The sequence below is a fragment of the Xiphophorus maculatus genome, chromosome 9 (genome assembly GCF_002775205.1).
Source record: "Xiphophorus maculatus strain JP 163 A chromosome 9, X_maculatus-5.0-male, whole genome shotgun sequence".
Taxonomy (NCBI): domain Eukaryota; kingdom Metazoa; phylum Chordata; class Actinopteri; order Cyprinodontiformes; family Poeciliidae; genus Xiphophorus; species Xiphophorus maculatus.
In genome coordinates, this window is record NC_036451.1 from 929634 (window position 1) to 949193 (window position 19560).

Genomic DNA, 19560 nt, shown 5'->3' on the forward strand with positions numbered 1-19560 from the left:
GGAAGAGTTCAGGTTAGCTGCTGCTGCCTGGGAAGAAGGAATGAAAATGTTCATAAAGAAAAAGTTTCATGCAGGCAGGAAGGAAGGTGAGGTGTGAGGGGGAAGCTAACACTAAGCTCAGAAAAACTCTGGAATAACACAGGAATGATGATGATGATGGCCTGTGGAATTAATAATGAACACGATCTGAGATATTTTAGTAATAATTGTAGTAAGTCTAGAAATGACTAGACACATCTTTAATAAATACTATCAGGGAGAGTTATTGCCAAACTTTGGAAATGTTCAACATATGATTGCAAGAATGTTAGGGTTGTGTAGTTAAAGTTTGTTAGTAATTACTTCAAATTAACTTATTGCACAAAACCCTGTTAAGGTGTCCATGCTTTATGTTAAATTAATCTGTATATATACATCTGTATGGTTAACTTATTGTCAGTAAATTGGTTTTCATAGAGTTAAGAATAAATCATACATTTTCTATAATTTTCTTGTACTTGTGGGGTTTGTAATCGAAAGAAAAAAAAACTGTGGCTGGTAGAGAACATTTTTATTTTCCACCCCTGCATATGAATCCTTGGCATTTGAATAAAACAAATCCAATGTCTTGTTTTCTCTGGTAGAGCAGCTGACAAACTGTCAGTTCTGCTACAACTGAATAATTCTCAGAGCCTGCAGAACTTTTAAATAATTATTTTAGGTTAGTACTTTTTAACTGGAGTTGCTGTACCACTATGTCACTGGAGTTGCATAGTGGCACAGTCAGTAGTAACCTTGCAGCAAAAAGGCCCAGGGTTTTTCTGAATGGAGTTTGCATGCGTGGGTTCTCTCCGGGTATTATAGTTTCCTCCCACAGTCCAAAAACATGACTGTTAGATTGATCTCTCTAAACTCTCCCTCGGTCTGTGTGTGCATGATTGTTTATCCTGTCTGTCTCTGTGTTGCCCTGCGATGAACTGGCGACCTGTCCAGGGTGAACACGATCCATAGATCGCTGGAGATAGGCACCAGCACCACTCAGGACACCACTAGGGATAAGTGTGTAAGACAATGGACGGATGGATGGACTTTGTCACTGCTGTTTAAAGTAGCTAAATTTATGAAGCAAGATAGATGGAACATGGGGAACATAGGATCATTTCTTGTGATTTTTTTGTGTTTGTACTTATTATTTTTCATGTTTTTCATTTATTCAAAGCAGTATATTGTTTCAGTAGTGAAAACCTCATGGAATGTTTGTCTTTTTGTATGCAAAACCAAAACAATTTTGGTGATTCATCCTGCTTGTTTGTCTCCCTCTCAGCTGGTACCAAACAGCCCTTGTCTTCATTTCCAGTTCCAAATGCAGGCCATGGCATTTGAAACTGGAAATGCCACCTATTTCTAAATAATAAAACACGGACCCTGCCATCCTGTCCTAACCCCTAGATCATTGCAGATTAGGATTCATATCCTCTACAAGTGTCTGGACACCCTCTTTTGAGGCCTTTCTACCTCAACAGGATTGATTATGATGCCACAAGCCTTGCTCTCCTATCTTTAGGCAGGTTTTCATCCTGGATGTTTCTGTACATTGCTGCATTCATCCTTCCCTCTATCTTGTCTGGCAGTTCATATTGTTGCAAAATATTGTCATAACATGATACCGCTACCACAATTCTTCCCTATTAGCCTGGTGATGAGCTGTGCCTGGTTTCCCTCCAAACATGATGTCTGACATTCACACCAAAGAGTTCAATCTTTGTCTCATCAGACCAGAGAATTTAGTTTCTCTTGGTCTGAGAGTCCTGCAGGTGTCTCTGGAAGGTGGTGAGCTGCATGGCAAATGGGTATATGTGTGTAGAATTTTAAGGACAGAGGTTAAGTTAATACAATTTGGAATAAAGCTGTAACATAGCAAAATGTGAAAAAGTGAAGCACTGAATAATTTCTGAATCCACTTTAAGGCTTGACATATGCAACACCATGTCAAGCCTTCTTTTTTAAAATGATGACCCAAGAATAGAGGTAACTCTTTGGTTTTCTTTCAGGTCTGGGTGTTGGAGGCTGGATATTTTTTCCACTTGTGTGTGTATTTTTTGGGTGGTATTTTTTTCTGGGTTGGGAAAGCTCTTTTCCCTCTTGCTACTTTTAAAGTATCCACTTCACTACATGGGCAGGAATAAGCACACGTACAGTACTATAAATAAGTGAAAGCAGCCAAAGTCTAAGCCAAAGTGTTAAATACGTTCTGAAAGCCTGGACAACTATAGATCAAGACCACTTTATTAAGAATATAATTTTTAATGTTAAAATGACCTAGTTTTTCACTGGCAGGGTAGAAATAAAAATGGATGTGGACTGACATCCACTTTGTAGGTCCTGTGACAAGACAGGTTTTTAAACTCTGCGTCTTGTCATTACTTTATTTTTTTGTTCTTTGTTATTTGGGACCATTTTTCTCACAGTATGTATTTATTTACTCATCTGTTTCACACGTTTTATATTAATTTTTTTCCAGTGGGTTTTTATTTGCACCAAGTAAACCTAAAGTTTTTAATTAGCAGCTTTTGTCCCAATAAACAAGTCAGACTACAGTTGCATGGATTTGGTGATATACATTATGAACCTACAGCATGTACAAGGTGATTTGGTTGTGTTATGTTGGTTGTTTTGTGTAGGAATTGGTTCCAAACACAGAAAGTTTACTCTTTGTTATACTCTTACCCCCTGTGATCCACCTGTCTTTATTTAATCTCTAACTGGACAAAACTATGAGATTGTTACATGTCAAAACACAATAACATTAATCAGAACACTTAGTTAGATCAATCTGTGCTTTACAAACAGACTCAACTGTCACAATGATCTAATAGCTCATTACTCATAGCTCTTTTTTTTTTAAAAATCAGATTGTGGATGAACTGCGAGAGCAAATTCTGAAGCTTCGCTTCCCTCACCGTGTTCAGAGCAAAGAAGCAACACCGAAGGCCAAGAGGAAGACATTGGGCCATGTGTCTCCATCTAAATCTCACTTGGTTCCTGTGGCCAAGCCTGCTCTGTCAGATAGACCCTGCGTAGTGGTCCTCAATAAGCCTCTTGAGAAGTTGCTGATAAGGTTTGTATGGGTCATTTAAGACGTCCTGTTTTTCATCAGAGAATCTGATTTTACCATAAAATGAACTTCTTTACAGGTATGAGAAGCTGCCGCAGGACTTCAGGACTCCCTTTATTTTCAGCATGGAGAATTTCCCAGTGCCCTTGAACAGCACTGTGCCCCTCAGTATGGCAGCCAACCGAACAGCCTCATCAACCCTGGCCTCGCTATCACGTTATTTCTTACACCGGCGGTGGGTGTGGGGAGTACAGAGTAGCCATGGACCTGCTGTGACCATGCAGGCTATCGCTCACATCCTGTCAATGCTCTCTGAGTAAGTTTTCAGTCTTAGGAAATTTTGACATTTTAGTTACTTTTATAAAGTAAATTACAAACACCAAACTTATTAGAAAATTCTAAAGTTTGAGGGCATTAGCTTAGAATGCAGTTTGATAACAGAGGGACATTTCCTCAACTAGCAAAGAATAAAGGTACACTCTCAATCCAGTAGGCATTACAGGCCAAAACACTACGAATTAAAGGAGTAAATGCAGTGGTCACATTATTCTATATACATAATGGAGTAACTAAATATTTAATTAAATATTTGGAAAATATGCATATGATGCTTAATATTGTTTACCATCATAATATTTGATGGTAAACAAGCTAAACCTAAATAATAACTTCAGTGGTTGTTCCCTGGTGATATGAAAATTTTTTTTAACATCCTTGTAGGATTCGCCTATCAGAAGGTTTTCACTTTGCCTCTAGTGGGGAGGGCATCATAAACATGGTGATTGAGCTGCCAATGAAGGTAAAAGACAAGAGCTGAAAGCCAAGTCATGATTAGTCTATAATATCTATGATATTCATGTGTGATTTGTAACCTGATGCCTGTTCTTTTTGTTCTCATCTTTGTCATCAGATCATGTCAGGCAACAGAGAGCAGGAGAGTCACTCTTGTATTGTTCAGTACATTCTGTTTCCACCTCACTCAACCTTTAGCAAGGACAGGTATGACTGCCACTGATGTTCTACAGAATTCTTTTCCGTTGTGTTTTGTTATGGTGGACCAGCAGTGTGACTTTGATATTGGCTCCATGTCATCAGAGCAGCCTTTCGTTGTAAAACATATGAGTTGTTTCCCCATCTATTGCAATCTTCCTGGCACTCTAGCTTTTCTACGGATGATGACAATGACACAGAGGTGGAAGCTGTGGACATGGACACAGAGCTTAACCTGGTGACAGAATGTTGGGTAGAACCACAGAGTGGCTCGGTGATGAACTGCATGGACCAGCATCGACATTTCCAGGGCCTCATATACCAAGACATTCCACAAGCCGTGCGTATCACCTATCCAACAGCATTTGAATAGACTGACTAAATCTTTGTGTGCATATCATTGTTTGTTGTTTTTTTTAATTGTCAGCATGTAAGATGTCAGCATGCTTTGATCAAAAAAATGTTTTTTTTTTAGATTTTCCCAAGGGATCTGGCATGCATGTCCACCATGATGACTTTTGAATATTTAAATCAGCTGTGTCAAAATAAGGACCAGACCTGCTCTCTCCCCACTGCACACAAAGTAGTCCAAGGTAACAAAGAAGCCCCTTAAAATAGACTAACTGTACTTAACGCATCATACAGATTTTTGCTCCTTAGCTGACATTTTACCACCACTTTCACAATTTCATGCTGAAAATGTATCTATTTCCATTAACTTATATCGTTTTCAGAGTAAGTGCTGTTAAGCCTAGTTGTGCTGAGTGAGTTTCTTTTTGTATTGCTAATGTGTGAAGGCTTTTGTGCATTGATCAATGACTGTGCTGTTCTTTACAGGAGATGTAACTTTATCTGAGGACAGCATCCAAATGGTTCCCTTCCAGTTTGATCTTATCCAACTTCTTCCAAGTTGTCAGCAGGTTGAACTCTTCTTCCTCACATTCAATACAGGTACTGTATCTATTCATCTCTCTCTCCTCTGTGCTTAGGACAGACATTAATATAAATTCCTGTGTAAACATGCATTCTACAATATTTGTTTTATTATTATTATTACTCCTTCATTTATACAGGAAAATGTCTTGAGACTCATTGTCTCATTTACAAGAAAGACCTGTTAAATACATCACCAACTGTTTTCCTTGAAATTTTTCTGCTCAGGTGTAGCGAATGAAGATCTTATTCATAGCACCTCCAGTCCCCCCAATGAGCTCCTTCTCAGCCTCTTCCACACCAGCCTGGAGCAGGAACTCAGTGACAGAGAGGTCCCGTTAGCTGCATCTGACTATTCTGCCTTTGTGAATCACCTTTTACAGCGAGAGAGAGATGACCATGTCCCTCCTTTCTTTTTGTCTCTTATTAAAGGTTTGTCTGTGTTTTTCAAGCCTAACTGATATCTTAATCAATGTGGATGGCTTTGTAAATGTTATTCTTTACTCTTCCTGTGAGAAAACAATGAACAAAAGTTACTACTATGAATCCCGGGGTTCTATGAATCCTGGATAACTGCCAGAGGCGGTGCTTCAAGCAATTATTCTTGCACATGCGCAGGTCAAGTACTAATGACAACAAAGTCACCTGTGACCTGCCAGGGACCCACGTGACTCTATATAGTCACATGGCACCCGACTTTCAATCCCTCAACCTTCTCGCGAGAAGCAAGAATTCTGAGGGACCAAGCACTCTGGCGGTCATTCGGGATTCATAGAACCGTAGTTACAGTAGTAACTTTCGTTCTATTACTGACCGCCAGAGGCGGTGCTTCAAGCACTGGATGACTTATGTCAACAAGGTCATGAAAAATCTGCAACATTCAAGGGACAACATTACACGACCCACCCTAATGTGATGTGGAGGTATGCTGCTCCAGAATTCCTTGAAGGGGATGGGGCGCAGCCACATTTTACCCTGTAAAACTGAGTAAAGATACTAGATGATTTCCAGGAGGCCACACGGCATATAACGTCCAACGACACCCCAGTCATAGCAGCAAACGAGGTCAACATGCCCCTTGTAGAGTGTCACTTCACTCCTGCCGGCAGTGGCCGGTCCTGCAAGATATAAACCTTGGAGATCAAATCCACAATCCAGTGTACAAGTTGCTGCTTAGAAAGTGCCTGAACTTTCCGTGAGCCAGCATAGCAAACAAAAAGGCTATTCGCCTTTCAGAAGGATACCGTGGCATCAATATATGCCTCAAGGGCACGAACAGGGCACAGTGGTTCAGAGGAGCATCCGGTGTCAAACCGGGCAAGATGGAGTGGCTGGGTACTGCCTGCTGCCAGTGACACCTTAGGAATAAATGCCACATCAGGCCACAGTGTAACGCCTGAGCCATCAGGATTCCACCAGCAGCAGGGCTTGGCTATCGAGAGAGCCTGCAATTCCCCCACACGCTTTGCAGAAACCATCGCCAAAAGGAACGCCGTCTTCAGTGAGAGCCAATTGAGATCCGCTGCCAGGAGCTCAAATGGGAGGGACCGAAGAGCCTCAAACACTAGAGAAAGGTCCCACGCCGATGCCACAGGGCGGTTAGGTGGGTCCAAACGCCGAGCACCTAACAGTACAACGTCTTTGTCTCAGCCCACCGAATAACCATTCAGCCTGATATGCCAACAGGAAATGGCAGCCACATAAACTTTTAAGGTAGATGGAGACCATCCTCGATCCAGTAATGCCTGCAGGAAGGTCAGTATGTCAGAGATTGAACACTGCACCGGGTCCTGCCCTTTAATACGGCACAAGGTTGCAAAGACCACCCACTTGTTAGCATAGAAAGCTCACGTGGACGGCACCCATGCATTAGCCATTGTACGCCCTACTGACCCAGTGTATCTTGAAGAAGTGGACCCCGGCCTTACAGGGGCCAAACCCAGAGCTGGAGCCAGACCGGTTTGGGGTGCAAAATCCGAACCCCCATCTGGGAAAGAAGATCCCTCCTGGAGGGGAGACGCATTGGCGAGCCGGAGCTGAGCTCGCGCAGTAGAGGAAACCAACTCCTTGCTGGTCAGAAGGAGGCCACCAGCAGAACCCTGTGCCCCTCCTGACGAACCCTCAAGAGACTCTGAAAAAGTAGGCTGAATGGTGGAAAGGCATAAAGGAGGGTCCGGGGCCAGTCGTGTGCCAGCGCATTGTGGCCCAGAGGGCTGCTGTCGTCCGAGGAGAACCAAAGGGAACAGTGAAATACGTCCCTTGAGGCAAGGAGGTCCACGTCCGCCCTGCCAAAGAACTTCCAGATGCACTCTACTACATCTTGGTGAAGTTTCCACTCCACTGGCAGCGGCTTCTGATGGGATAGAAAATCTCCTGGTTCTGTGGTCCCGAGATGTAGGCTGCTCTGAGACTGAGATAGAGATAAATCTTTATTGTCATTGTCACAAGGACAACGAAATTGTTGAGGAGCAGATTGTTCTCCCTGCACCACTGCAACAGCCGCTCCACCTCACCTCTGTAGGCGGACTCGTCGCCTCCTGAGATGAGCCCCACCACTGTGGTGTTATCAGCAAACTTGATGATAGTGTTGCTGTGGTGGGCAGAGGTGCAGTCGTATGTGTACAGACAATAGAGCAGGGGGCTCAGCACACAGCCCTGTGGAGAGCCAGTACTAAGGCTGAGGGCAGTGGATGTATGTTTTCCCACCCTAACTCTCTGCTGTCGGTTGTTCAGTAAGCTCAGAATCCACATGCAGGTGGAGTGAGGGAGGATGGTATTAAAAGCAGAGCTGTAGTCCACAAAGAGCATCTGCACATAGCTCCCCTGCTGCTCCAGATGTGACAGAGCAGCATGGAGGGCCGTGATCACAGCGTCCTCTGTGGATCTGTTGGCTCTGTAGGCGAACTGGTGGTGGTCAAAGCCAGGAGGGAGAAGTGCTGTGATGTGACCCCGGACCAGTTTTTCAAAACACTTCGTCACCACAGGGGTTAGTGCCACTGGCTGGTAGTCGTTGAGGCAAGAGATGTGAGGTTTCTTGGGTATGGGGACTATGGTGGAAGATTTCAGGCAGGATGGGACTGTAGACAGGGCTAGGGACTGGTTGAAGATCCTGGTGAAGACTCCAGCCAGCTGATCGGCGCAGTCTTTCAGGACACGTCCAGGGACGCCATCAGGTCCAGCAGCCTTCCTTGGGTTGACAGCCCGCAGTGTGCGCCTCACCTCGTGCTCCTCTACAACGAGGGGTGTGGTGTTGTGGGTCGCTTGGTGTAGTGTGGCTGCCTCTGTTGGCTTCACCTCAAAGCGGGCAAAGAAGAGGTTCAGCTCCTCTGCCAGCGTGGCGTCGCCTTTCACAGCTGCGAGGTTGGTCCTGTAGTTGGTGAGATGCTGGATTCCCTGCCACACCTGCCTGCCACACTGGCCAAGTATAGAGCTGCCCAGGTCAGAAGCCGTTGAGTCAAGCACAACAGTTTCCTTGGCCTGGTCCCCCCCTGGTGGTTGATGTGAAAAAACGACAGTGGTGTTGTCTGACCTTACCAACACATGTTCCCCTGCAAGCCTGGAAGAAAGCTCCGAAGGGCCAGAAGCACAGCCTGTAATACCAGGACAATGATGTGTTCCCTGTTCTGCCGCTGGGACAATGTCCCCTGTGCCATTTGACCCCGCCAGGTTGCACCCCAGCCCGTGGAGGATGGATCTGTAAACACATCTTCCCAGTGACATGAGAAGGAACCAAGCAAGGACCCCTGTCGTCATGAGCAATCTCACCCTCCATTGGGACAGAGATCGAAGACACTGAGGCCCCACCTGAAGTCTTCTGAGACAATGAGTGTTCCGTGTGGAGTCTAAATTCAAGCTGTTCAACCACATCTGGAGGGGCCGCAATGACAGCAGCCCCAAAGGCACTACGACAGATGCAGCTGTAAGCATGCCCAGAAGTCGAAAATATCGCATAAGAGGCAGTGCCTTGCCGCACCTGAATTCTGGGAGCATGCTCAATATACTATTGACAGGCAAGCAGTCATTGAGATGGAATTCATGGCAATGCCCAGGAAGACAGTCTCCAGTGAGGGAGTCAGACTGCTTTTCTCCATGTTCACCTGCAAGCCCTGCAAGCCCAAGCATCCCACATGATGGGGCACTAACCGAGTGTCTCGAACTGCCTGGTCCCATGTCGCGGCACAAATGAGCCAGTCGTCCAGATACGGGAGGATCCTTAATCCTCGTGCCTGCAGAGGAGAGAGGGCCGCTGCGACACATCGGGTGAACACCCTGGGGGACAGCAAAAGTACGAATGGGAGGACCCTGAACTGGAAGTGCCTCCGCTGAAAAGCAAAACGAAGAAACCGCCAATGGGGTGGAGCGATTGGAACATGAAAATAAGGATCCCTGAGATCTATGGAAGTGAACCAATCGCCCGGGGAAATCGCCTGCAGCACTTCCTTGTTGGTCAGCATATGAAAAGACATGGCCTTCAAGTACACATTCAGGCCCCTGAGGTCCAAAACTGGACGTAGACCCCAGGTCTTCTGCGGAACCAGAAAATATATGGAATAAAAGCCCCCCGGATCCAGCAGGGGGTTCACAGGCACTATAGCTTCCTTGGCCAGCAAGGTACAGATTTCTTGATTCAGTGCCTGTGCTGTCACTGGGTCGCGGATCACAGTCATCCTGACCCGGCCAGGGACGGGTGGCCAGCAGCGGAATTGAAGATGGTACAGGGTGGACAACACCCACAAGTCTGGGGTGTGGGCAGCAAAGAAGCCGAGCTGTCCCGGGGTAAAATAACCAACCGCCAGCCCTAAGACATCATCTACGGGCCCCCCGGCCCTTTGAAGGCCTAGGAGGATGCGGCTTGAAAGGGGTGAGATGACGTCGCCCCAGCTTGATCTTGAGCCCGATTTCCCTGATCTGGAACAGGTCTTTGGACCGATCTCTGACCCGGCACCAGACCCTGGGGCTCAATGAAAGAAGGAGATGGGCACGAGGACCTCCGTGAAGGACTGCCCAAGTGCTGACTGGTTGGCGATCACATCGGTGAAGCCCTGCCAGCTGCTCCCTTATTCGATATGTCTGAGCTGTACGGTCCAAGGCATCCAGTGCTGCAGAGCCAAAAAGTTCCCCCGGAACTACTGGCAGGGCCCGGCAGGTTCTCCAACAAGGCTCAGTAAGTGGCGACTGTGCCAACCGGACCTGGTGGCGAGCATGAACCAGTGTGGAGAGTGTGCGGCCAAGCTCCCTCGTCATGAGGGCAAAGGCCTGCAGAAATGCATCAACCAGGCCTTGCGTGGTTTGATCCAGTGGAACAAACTCCAAAGAGGAAGACAGGGCTAGCATAAGATGGGAGAGAGAGTTCCCAATCCGGCCCATGCGGGCCCCAAGAGTCATAGGCCTTGCAAAGAAGGTCATCAATAATACAGCACTGAGGCCATGGATAACGGGCATTGGGCCGCAAATCCTCATCATGTGGGATAATAAGAGAGGCAATGCCCGGTTCCACCACTGGCATCTGCCCCAAGCCAACCCTGGGTGCCTCCTGCATGGCTGCCAGGACCCTGCCATCCGTTGTCAGACATGAAAGCGCCTTGGTGTCTGACCAGCAAGCATGTAGTTCCCGTATATACTAGAACGAGGGAGGAACCACAAAGGCAGTCTCTGATCTACTGCACCTAAAGAAGGCGCTGGAAGCTGCAGGCTGGGCCTGAGGAACACCAATCTGTAAACGGGCAAGAGCTGTTCGAATGGCGGCTGTCACAGACTCCCCCGTATCCTCCAGGGAGGCAAAGGAGTCAGACCCAGAGGCCTCGGAGCCCAGCTCCGGAAGGTCCTCACAGAAATGGGTGCCAGAGGCCGCCACCGAAATAGCATCGTCATCATTGACTGATGCTCCATCCTGCTCGGGAGGGAGAGCCATGTCGTGATCACTATCAGCCTGAAAGGACTGGAGGAGGGCCTTCATTTGGCCAGCTCAGTAGTGAGGTGATCTACTCTTGTGGACAACCTCCATGAATTGGTCCATCTGGCTCGCTTCACCAGCACCGAAGGCCATTTGCACATTGCCTGTCCCGGCAGCAACGGATTATGCGTCGCAGTGCCTGCCCAGTCAGTAGGCTGCTCCAGCGCATCCAACCGATCCAGCCTGACTGACCGGGGCATGACGCAACAGTTGGGGCAAGCGTTATCTGTCAGCGCCTCCCGGAGATGTTCCACACCAACACAGGAGGGACACAAGTCATGCCCGTCATCAGGCTGAAGCGGAGCCAGACAGGTCGAGCAGCATAAATTATCCAGCATCATACTGCTGAAAAGGCGTGATTAGCCCGCCACCAACAAGAAGTCAACATGAGCAGAAAACGCCACTGGCGACTTCTTTGTAGGAAAACCCCCGTAGAGGTTACAAACTCAGCTTGAGCAGAAATGCCACCAGCGAGTCCTATAATTAACCAAAGATGAACTCAGCATGAGCAGAGATGCCACTGGTGAGTCAGATAATTAACAGCAAAGTAAGATAGACTCAGCACAAGCAGAAATGCCACTGGTGAGTTTAGACAACAAACTATAGAAGAACTCAGCGCGAGCAGAGACGCCACTAGTGAGTCAGATAAACAAACTGAAGACGGACTCAGCGCGAGCAGAAACGCCATCCGGTGTGTCTAAAGAGCCACAAAAATTAATGTGGCAAATCAAAGCGAACAGTAAACTACTACTGAGAAAAGAACAAAACTTACCAGTTGTTGCAGTGGCGACCGCAGATCTGGTAAAGGTGAAAATAGCTTGTGCAGCCCCTGGAGAGCAAGACTTACCCGCAGCTCTGACCAAACCCGGTCACGGGGCTACTAGCAACAAACAACTAGGACAACAGTGGTACATACAGAAGCAACCAGCTTCACACGACCACACACCTGTACTCAACACACCTGCGCACGAGAAGAACAAAGGGATTGAACGCTGGGTGCTATGTGACTATATAGAGTTACGTGGGTCCCTGGCAGGTCACAGGTGACTTTGTTGTCATTAGTACTCGACCTGTGCATGCGCAAGAATGATCATTTAGTGCTGAAAGCACAGTCAGTAGGGATGAAATAGAACATTATGTTATTTTCTGTTTTATCAGATTCGATATAAATTGCTCAAACATCTTATCTGTATAATTGTATCTGTTCTGTTTGTGCTTCAGAAGAATGTGTTAAACCTATAGAGAGAAAAGACACCATTGCTGGCAGCAAGGAGGTCTTAGGATCTACAAGCACTTTACAGGTATGTAATCTCATTCATTTTTATCCATATTCAGTCAGGTTTACCTTGAGGGTATTTTAACTTCTCTATAATACTAAAGCCAAGTTCTTTTAACTTTAAGACTCTGCATTTTGCAAAACCTGATATCTTACACCTTGCCAATATTTATTTACTGAACCAAATTGTAATGTGTATGAAGATCTCTGTTTTACCTTATATTTCTAGGTCTTAATTTATACACAAGTCTTTAAAATTTCACAAATAATTTTTCTCAGGTTTGGGTGTTGACTAGGTCATTGAAGGATAATTTGTTTTGAGGCATTCAGTTGCGTAAAGTAAGCATTTGAAAGATGGTATATTTAACTGTAGAATACTTCATTATCTCGAGAATTTTTATCTGCAAAAAAGCCCATTCCATCAACTCTCTAAATTGAAAGCTTATGTACAAAAAACATATTTACATTATACTCCCTTACTCTATCAAAAACAGGAGAAAATTTATTGGTAGTTGACTTTGACAGCATTCCCTTTCAGTTGCACCATATAAAATTTTCACAGATACTTCCTATCTAGGAATAATACACAAAAATAACAAGTCGTAATATACATTTTAAGAATTTTATGGACGGAAAATGTGATGCTGTCAAAGGAGAATTAGCAATTGACACTTCTTGATGCTGGACTCATTAAAATAACTGACCGCACCTGCACAGTAATTTCCCAAGATTTTATCTCAGAACTAAGGTTTAAAACATCATTTTACATGCAACAAATCAGTATTGCAAGAATCTTTACTTTGGTATAATTTTTCTATAGGAACATGTTCCTGAAGTTGTGTTGCTTCTTTGGACGAATGAAAACTAATTTATTTTGGTCTGTCCTTTGTAACAGTAAAAAGTGTTCTTCTGGTAACTTGAGGAAACTGTTATTTTTCTGTCTATAATTTTATAAAAACTTGACGTGAATATGTACCTCTTTTTTGACCTGATAACATATGAAATTTGCTGCTAAGTGTTGTTTGTCTGTTGTCATTATACAATAATCATTCTACAATGATTACTCTCTATCATTGTAGAATAATAGAGCCAAATAGTTTGGCAACAAATTTGAAGGCTGCTCATTTTTATAATTGTAGAAGCTTTAAGGACAGAATAAGTTTCTTCTTTTCACTTCTTCAGTGATATAGTGTAATATATCCTGTGATTTTGGTTTAACAATTTATTGAACATTATTTTAAAACCTAATAAGTACAAAACAATTTTTACGCTATCTTTATGAAGAAATTTAATGGTTTAATATGATAGGCTTATATTTTAAGTTCCTAAGAATTTTACCATGATTGTTTTGTCATGTTAGAAAGAAATTTCACCCTTTGTTCATGCTTTTCAGACATCAAGATTTGATTAACCCCTTCACTGGCGCCGAAAAACACAGAGTATTTAAACAAACTAGATTTGTCCCATGGATGGGATACCGCCAGTTAAGGGGTTAAAAAATTTTCAGGTATCTACCAGTCTCTATGACTATTTGAATTCTGCAAGTGTAAAAAACATATAAAAAAAGATACTTGTCTTCTATCTTAGATTCCACATGCCTCAGTTAGCATGTTCAGTCTTAAAGTCCATGACAATTCACATAGAATATAATTGAGCAAGAATGGCGTGTTTGGAAAGGTATGTCAGAGGACCTTTTTCCCGTAGACTAGCGTTTCTCAACATGGTGTTCAGAGGACAGCAGGGGGGTGCTGGGATTCCGTCAGGGGGCATTTGCTCGAATTTAAACTTTGCCTCTCATATGCACAACAATACCAGACTAGAATTTGAGCTACTTACTAAAAACTGAGGTGTGTAACATTAAAACATGCTTGGTTGCAACTGTGTCGATGACAGCTCTTCTTCTCTTCAGTGTTTCTGTTGGCATCTTGGCGCAGCTCCTGATACTGGTAGCTTTTTTCAGCGTTACACCAGCTGATGACGTTGCTATGATTCACTTGTCAAATTATAGGTCGCTGGTTTTCAAATATTTTATGTCCTAAAATATTTGAACAGACACTATTTTTAGATAAGAGGTAAGATAATATTGTTGAATGCCATGGGTTTGTTGAGAACACATATAGTACTAAGAAGAAATATATTTTACTGACTATAACAGCAAGGAACTTATTACTTAGTTATGTTTTTTAATTAGATAGCATTTTAATATTTATTTCTTCAATATTATTTTTTATGTCAGTGTTAATGTCATGATGGTGTTAAGTGACTCCATGACACTTTCAATTTGACTCATTAGGATTGGATTAAGAACCAGCTTTGTTCTTTGTAATTTCTGTCCAGTAAAACTATTAATCTATAAATCAATAGACAGGTCTATTGAAAAATATCATCCATGTTTCTGTTCCATTTCTATGGCATTAATAGGATCTGGAACTGTTGTTCTTAAAGCACTGGCTTGCACAGTAAATGCCATGTGAGTGAAAGGCAGCACAGAGCTGCACCACCAGAAACTGACAGAAACACCTAAAAGAAGACAAGTCATGATTGATATGGTTACAGTTCTACCCATGTTTTAATGTTGTAGAGCTCAGTCTTTTTTCAAGTTGTTCAAAGTTTAAACTGGTATTGTTGTACATCTTTTATCTGGTCATTTTGTGCAAGATTTAACAACTAACATCAGAAAATTGCACAGGAATATTTTTTTCCATTGATTAGCTGCTGATGAGCCTACCGATTATAAGTTGAATGCCCATTGCATTTTTCTTAGACACCTTTAAAAATGGTTTCTATTTACATGGCTTTTTTGTTCTTTGGAAACTAATAATTCAGTAATGTGTTTCTCTTTTAAGGATTTTTGATGACAAATACAGAAACAATAAAAATCAAGATGGCAACAATAATGATAGTAATATTAATCATAAAATAATATTCGGTGGATAATAAATAGGGGGCGCTGGCCCAAAAAAGGTTGAGAAACACTGGCTTTGACAAACAATTTTGACTGTATATTTTTATTTGAAAGGTACAACTTAAAGAAACATAAGATTTCTGAACAATGTAATTTGGACAAATGAGTCTAAAGTATGGATGTTTTGACTGTAATGCACATTAGGAGAAAGCCAAATAGAGTATAGCAAATTGTCTCAAACCATCTGTGAAACACAGTGGTGAAGGAGTGATCATTTGTTTTACAGCTTCGGGATCTGGGTGAATTTACAGACTTTATATAGCACGGACTGGTAGGGACGTTGTGTTAAGTTGCTTCAAGTGCCTTGCCCACATCAACATGTGCCTGAAGGAAGTTGGATTCGAATTCACAGTTTTTTTTGAAAGGCGATTTACTCTACCCACTGAGCCACAATGCCCTGGGGACCTCTGCACACCTTAAAGTCTGTGTATTAAAGTTGTTTTAAAATTAGATGGTCTACCATAGAAGTTTGTCTAAAATCGAATGGTCAATATAACAGAGAACCCAAACACAGCAGTAACTGAAAAGGAAAATAATATTCCTAGTATCAAAGAGGGTGTAGTTTCTTTTGTTATTTTATATTACTAATACGTTCATCAATGGATGAACGTATTAGTAAAGGGAAACTTTGTTACTGTTGTAACCAGTCTTTAATGGCATATGGTAGGACCAACATGTACTCTTGCAACGATATAATAAACATGGATTTTCAGAGTTTCAGTAATGCAGACCTTGTTGATGAGGAACCTCTGCTGTTAGAAAGAAGCTCATTCGTACCACAGTGGAGGTGCTATGCCAAGTACGTTAACTCCCAACAGCTCCTCCTCACATTCCTTCCTGCCTCCTTTGCAGGTACTCGTCTACCTTATTTTTGTGTACTGAGACAGAAAACACCAACATTTTTACTTTAAATTAGGGATTAGATGTGTGGATGAGGCATAATGTGCATATTGCATTTACTTGTCAGATGTTCTTATGTTGATGGCATCAACATTGGAGACTGAGCCTAGAAGTACTGTCAGTATGCAAGAGGATGATACCTTGACTCCCAGCAATAAATCTCAGGCAGACTCCCTGTCAGGTTCCACCAGTGGCCCTGATAAGTCAGAGTCTGGCTACAACCTGGTCTCTAAGCTGCACAGAAGCTTCAGCTGTGGCAACTTCTCAGGCAAGTCGTCTCTCCTTACATCTCCATCTGAGAGCCACACTGGACCTATAGACTTGCTGCATGTGGAATCTGAGAGTTTGGACAGTAGACTGTCAGAGAGAGATACTGGGACACCATCCTCAGGTTGGTATTTTGATCAAGCTAGTGGTTGTGATAATATTTCTGTAGATTAGTTCAAAATGAGCCAATTGAAGGAATAACCAATGTCTTAACACACTACAACATGACCATAACAGTACTTAAACTATTCTAGATCCTGGAGGAAAAGAAGGAGTCCAGTTTTCTGAACCACAGAAGGAGGATTTGCGCATCAGTTTCAGCAGGCAGGTTTCCCAACAGAGCACTAGTGACAGTAGTCATTTAAGGTGTCCAGTTTATGTCTACAACTGCTCACTGGAGCACCTGAAAGAGCAACTAATACACCCCAATTCAAGGTGCCAACCTAAGGACATCTTTTTCAGGTAAGGAACTTACTTATTATAGGCCTATTCATCATATAGCAGAGATCAAACTGAATCAGCTCATATCTGATATGAATTTAGTTACTATAAATACTACAAATTCACACACCTATTAATTGAATGAAGACTAGTTTAATTTTAATGCTAAACTTGCTTGGAATCAACTTTGATGTACTTTTTACTGGTTAAAGTTAAGCGCAGTCTAGTAGTCACAAACAGATGCTGACTCCAGTAAACCCCTGGAGTCAACAGTATGGAAACGTGCCAGAAAATCAGAACTGGACAAAACAACAGTGAAAGATTGTTGGCTGATCTCATCAGTTTTTTTCTGCTTATCCGAAGTTGGATCACGGGGGGAGCAATCTAAGTAGGGAGGCCCAGACTTTCCTCTTCCCAGCTCCTCCGGGGGAATCCCAATGCGTTTCTAGGCCAGCTGAGAAATATAGTCCCTCCAGTATGTCCTGGGCCTTGCTCTGGGTCTTCTTCCGGCGGAATGTGCATGGAACACCTCACCAAGTAGGCGTCCTAACCAGATGACCGAGCCACCTCAACTGGCTCCTCTCGACGTGAAAGAGCAGTGGCTCTACTCTGAATTCCTCAGGGATGACCGAGCTTCTCACCCTATGTCTAAGGGAGAGCCCAGACACTCTACGGAGAAATCTCATTTTGGCCGCTTGTATCTGTGACCTCGTTCTTTCGGTCATGACCCAAAGCTCATGTCCATAGATGAGAGTAGGAGAGTTGATCAACCGGTAAATTGAGAGCTTTGCTTTTTGACTCAGCTCTCTCTTCACCATGACAGACTGGTACAGCGCCTGCTTCACTGCAGACGCTGCACCAATCCACCTGTTGATCTCCCACTCCATTTTTCCCTCATTTGTGAACAAGATCCAGAGATATTTAAACTCCTCCACTTGGGGCAGGACATCCTCCCTGACCCGGGGAAGGCACTCTATCCTTTTCTGGCTCAAGACAATGGCGTTGGGTTTGGAGGCACTTATTCTAATTCTGGGCGCTTCACACTCTGCTACGAACCACTCCACCGAAAGCTGTAGACACGACGTGATGAATTAAGTAGGACCACATTGTCTGCAAAAAGCAGAGATTGGGCCCCAACCGAAACCGATCCCCTTTTTTTCCATAAAGATAATGAACAGAATCTGTGATAAAAGGGCAGTCTTTACGGAGTCCAATTGTCACCACAAACGAGCCCAACTCACTGCCGGCAATGCGGACCAGACTCTAACACCGGTCATACAGGAACCTAGTAGCCCATAATCAAAGGGCCCGGTACTTCATACTCGCGGAGCACCCTCTACAGGACTCTGAGGGACACGGTTGAACGCCTTCTCCAAGTACAGAAAACACATGTGGACTGATTGGATGAACTCCCACACACCCTCCAGAACCCTCCAGGGTGTAAAGCTGGTCCAGTGTTCCACGACCAGGGCGAAAACCACACTGCGCTTTCTGAATCCAAGGTTTGACTATTCGACGGACTGTCCAACGATGGTCTCCCTTTTTGAATAGGGAGACCATCACCCTGGTCTGCCAATTCAGGGGAATTGCCCCCGATGCACATGTAATATTGCAGAGCTGTGTCAACCAACACAGCCCTACAATATCCAGAACTTTAAGGAACTCTGGGCGAATCTCATCCACCCCAAGGTCTTTCCACCAAGGAACTTTTTAACCACCTCAGTGCCTGTTTTGATTCATCTTATCTGACAATGACATGTCAGCAGCATGTCTGCCCACTCCACAATTCATTCAGGAAGAGAAATTCCAGATGAATGCTCCAAATGCTCTTTGTGGATGGTAATCTTTCCCTTGCAGGTTTTTTATTTATTTTTTGCTGATGTAATGTTTTTCCCATGTGATATTGAGTGACTATTTTCTTGGTTTTACCCTTAAAGCTTTTTGTTTTTTTCCTTTTGCAGGTCATTATCTCAAGACCGCAACAGTCCATCCCCCTGGGCAGACCTCCTGTCTCAGCCTTACAAACATAAAGAGCTTGCTAATTACTGCAGCCTGCTCCAAGAACATTACCACCAGAGTTATGTTAAAGGTGACTTGACTTTAAATTAGGCATCCTCAACTCCAGACCACAAGGGCCTGTGTCCTGCAGGTTTTAGATGTGTTTCTGTTTCAACACACCTATGTCAAATAATCAGGTCATTAGCCGGACTCTGGGGAAATTGGTCTAGTCCCAATACTTGCACTTCCACCCTTGTGTCCTTCAAATGCATGTTCATGCTGAAGGGTTGAAGTGCGTAATTTGTCCCAAATCTCCATATCTGGCCTTCGTCCTACCCTTTTTGAATCCTATTTCTGCACTTCTGCTAAGCCTGCATCCAGCGGACTTTGTCAAAGTGTATTACTCACAATTCAGGCAGAATTATGGCTATGTTTTTGTCTTTATTTAAAATTCAAAGAAAATAGTATGACAAGGTGCACATCAGCTGTAGCACTGCAAGCCCCAGAATGGAATTTGTCATTTAGCCATGTTCACATGCTCTAGCCATCAGCCAGTGTTGACAGAAGGATTTAGTCTCATGTTGTTCTTTGTCATTAATGCATGTTCAAACAGTTAAGAATTGTAACAGGAAGAGGACCAGGAGGAACATAAGTGACTTCCTTTTCAAAGGGGGCGGGACCTAGGTGTTTTCACCAGTTGACTAAGTGAATGTGATCAGTGCTTGTTGATTATGACAGACATA

At 43.8% G+C, this 19560-nt stretch overlaps 1 protein-coding gene across 8 annotated transcripts in view; it reads left to right on the top strand.

Moving 5' to 3' along the window:
* Positions 1 to 19560, top strand: part of szt2 (SZT2, KICSTOR complex subunit) — a 182570-nt gene that overhangs the window by 72562 nt on the left and 90448 nt on the right. For all 8 annotated transcript variants that reach the window (XM_023339641.1, XM_023339646.1, XM_023339644.1 and 5 more), the window contains 13 exons: positions 2892 to 3097; positions 3174 to 3410; positions 3815 to 3893; positions 4005 to 4093; positions 4256 to 4424; positions 4560 to 4677; positions 4922 to 5035; positions 5246 to 5449; positions 12192 to 12271; positions 15925 to 16063; positions 16179 to 16502; positions 16633 to 16840; positions 18781 to 18908. In XM_023339641.1, the coding sequence (XP_023195409.1) occupies positions 2892 to 3097; positions 3174 to 3410; positions 3815 to 3893; positions 4005 to 4093; positions 4256 to 4424; positions 4560 to 4677; positions 4922 to 5035; positions 5246 to 5449; positions 12192 to 12271; positions 15925 to 16063; positions 16179 to 16502; positions 16633 to 16840; positions 18781 to 18908 (2095 nt within the window). The remainder of the gene's footprint in view (positions 1 to 2891; positions 3098 to 3173; positions 3411 to 3814; positions 3894 to 4004; positions 4094 to 4255; positions 4425 to 4559; positions 4678 to 4921; positions 5036 to 5245; positions 5450 to 12191; positions 12272 to 15924; positions 16064 to 16178; positions 16503 to 16632; positions 16841 to 18780; positions 18909 to 19560) is intronic.